The 1,342-nt window shown below is 52.1% G+C and overlaps 1 protein-coding gene across 1 annotated transcript; it reads left to right on the forward strand.

The window, feature by feature from the left end:
- Window positions 1-6: 6 nt before the first annotated feature.
- On the forward strand, window positions 7-867 carry LOC114072910 (olfactory receptor 14J1-like; the record flags this gene model as incomplete). Its single annotated transcript, XM_027910731.1, has 1 exon — window positions 7-867. A coding segment is annotated over one exon (861 nt), but the record flags the coding sequence as incomplete, so codon positions are not given.
- Between the last annotated feature and the right edge of the window lie 475 nt (window positions 868-1,342).

Genomic DNA, 1,342 nt, shown 5'->3' on the forward strand with positions numbered 1-1,342 from the left:
TCAGACAGGCGGGAGCTGCAGCTGCTGCACTTCTGGCTCTTCCTGGGCATCTCCCTGGCTGCCCTCCTGGGCAATGGCCTCATCCTCAGCGCCGTAGCCTGCGACCAGCACCTGCACACCCCCAGGGACTTCTTCCTGCTGCACCTCTCCCTCACAGACCTGGGCTGCATCTGCACCACTGTGCCCAAAGCCATGCACATATCTCTCTGGGGCACCACAACCATCTCCTACACAGGATGTGCTGCACAACTCTTTCTCTTTTATTTCTTTATCTCAACAGAGTATTCCCTCCTCACCGTCATGTGCTACGACCGCTACGTTGCCATCTGCAAACCCCTGCACTATGGGACCCTCCTGGGCAGCAGAGCTTGTGCCCACATGGCAGCAGCTGCCTGGGCCTCTGGGTTTCTCAATGCTCTGCTGCACACAGCCAATACATTTTCCCTGCCCCTGTGCCAGGGCAATGCCCTGGGCCAGTTCTTCTGTGAAATTCCTCAGATCCTCAAGCTCTGCTGCTCACACTCAGGCTACCTCAGGGAAATTGGCCTTCTTGGGGTTAGTGGCTGTTTAGTGTTTAGCTGTTTCGTTTTTATTGTGTTCTCCTATGTGCAGATCTTCAGGGCTGTGCTGAGGATCCCCTCTAAGCGGGGACGGCACAAAGCCTTTTCCACGTGCCTCCCTCACCTGACCGTGGTCTCCCTGTTTGTCAGCTCTGCCATATTTTCCAACCTCAAGCCCCCCTCCATCTCTTCCCCATCCCTGGATCTGGCCCTGTCAGTTCTGTACTCGGTGGTGCCTCCATCACTGAACCCCCTCATCTACAGCCTGAGGAACCAGGAGCTCAAGGATGCCATAAGGAAAATGATAATTGGATGCTTTTCAGGAGCAATAAAGTGCCTGTTTTCTGGTGTATAACATTCAGAAGGAGACTCCTTAATGGCCCAGCCTTCCTGCTAAGAATTTTGTGCAGGTCATTGCGTTCTTGCAATAAATTTATGTGCAATGAATTTTGTTATGCATCTGCCTTCTAATTTTTTGTAAACACATTGAATTTGACCCAGAGGTGTATAAATGATGAATTGTACTTTCTGTGTATTTAAACAAAATTAAGGACTCTGCAGTGCCTTCTTTGTCCAAGACCCTTCTTCTCAGATGTTCCTAAAGGACAGCACACTGCAGGACAGGGGGGATTTGCAAAGGGCAAGGGCACAAGAATCCCAGCACAGCAGCACTGCCAGGGAGCAGCAGAGCTTGGGCTTTGCAGAGCTGCTCTTTCCACTCCCACACTGGCCTTGTGAGCCCCTTTCTGGCTGCAAGGCCTGAGTGCTCTCTGAGCACAGTC

This window comes from Empidonax traillii, unplaced genomic scaffold (genome assembly GCF_003031625.1).
Source record: "Empidonax traillii isolate 1590-97213 ecotype Southwest subspecies unplaced genomic scaffold, ASM303162v1 scaffold4440:size9610, whole genome shotgun sequence".
NCBI lineage: Eukaryota > Metazoa > Chordata > Aves > Passeriformes > Tyrannidae > Empidonax > Empidonax traillii.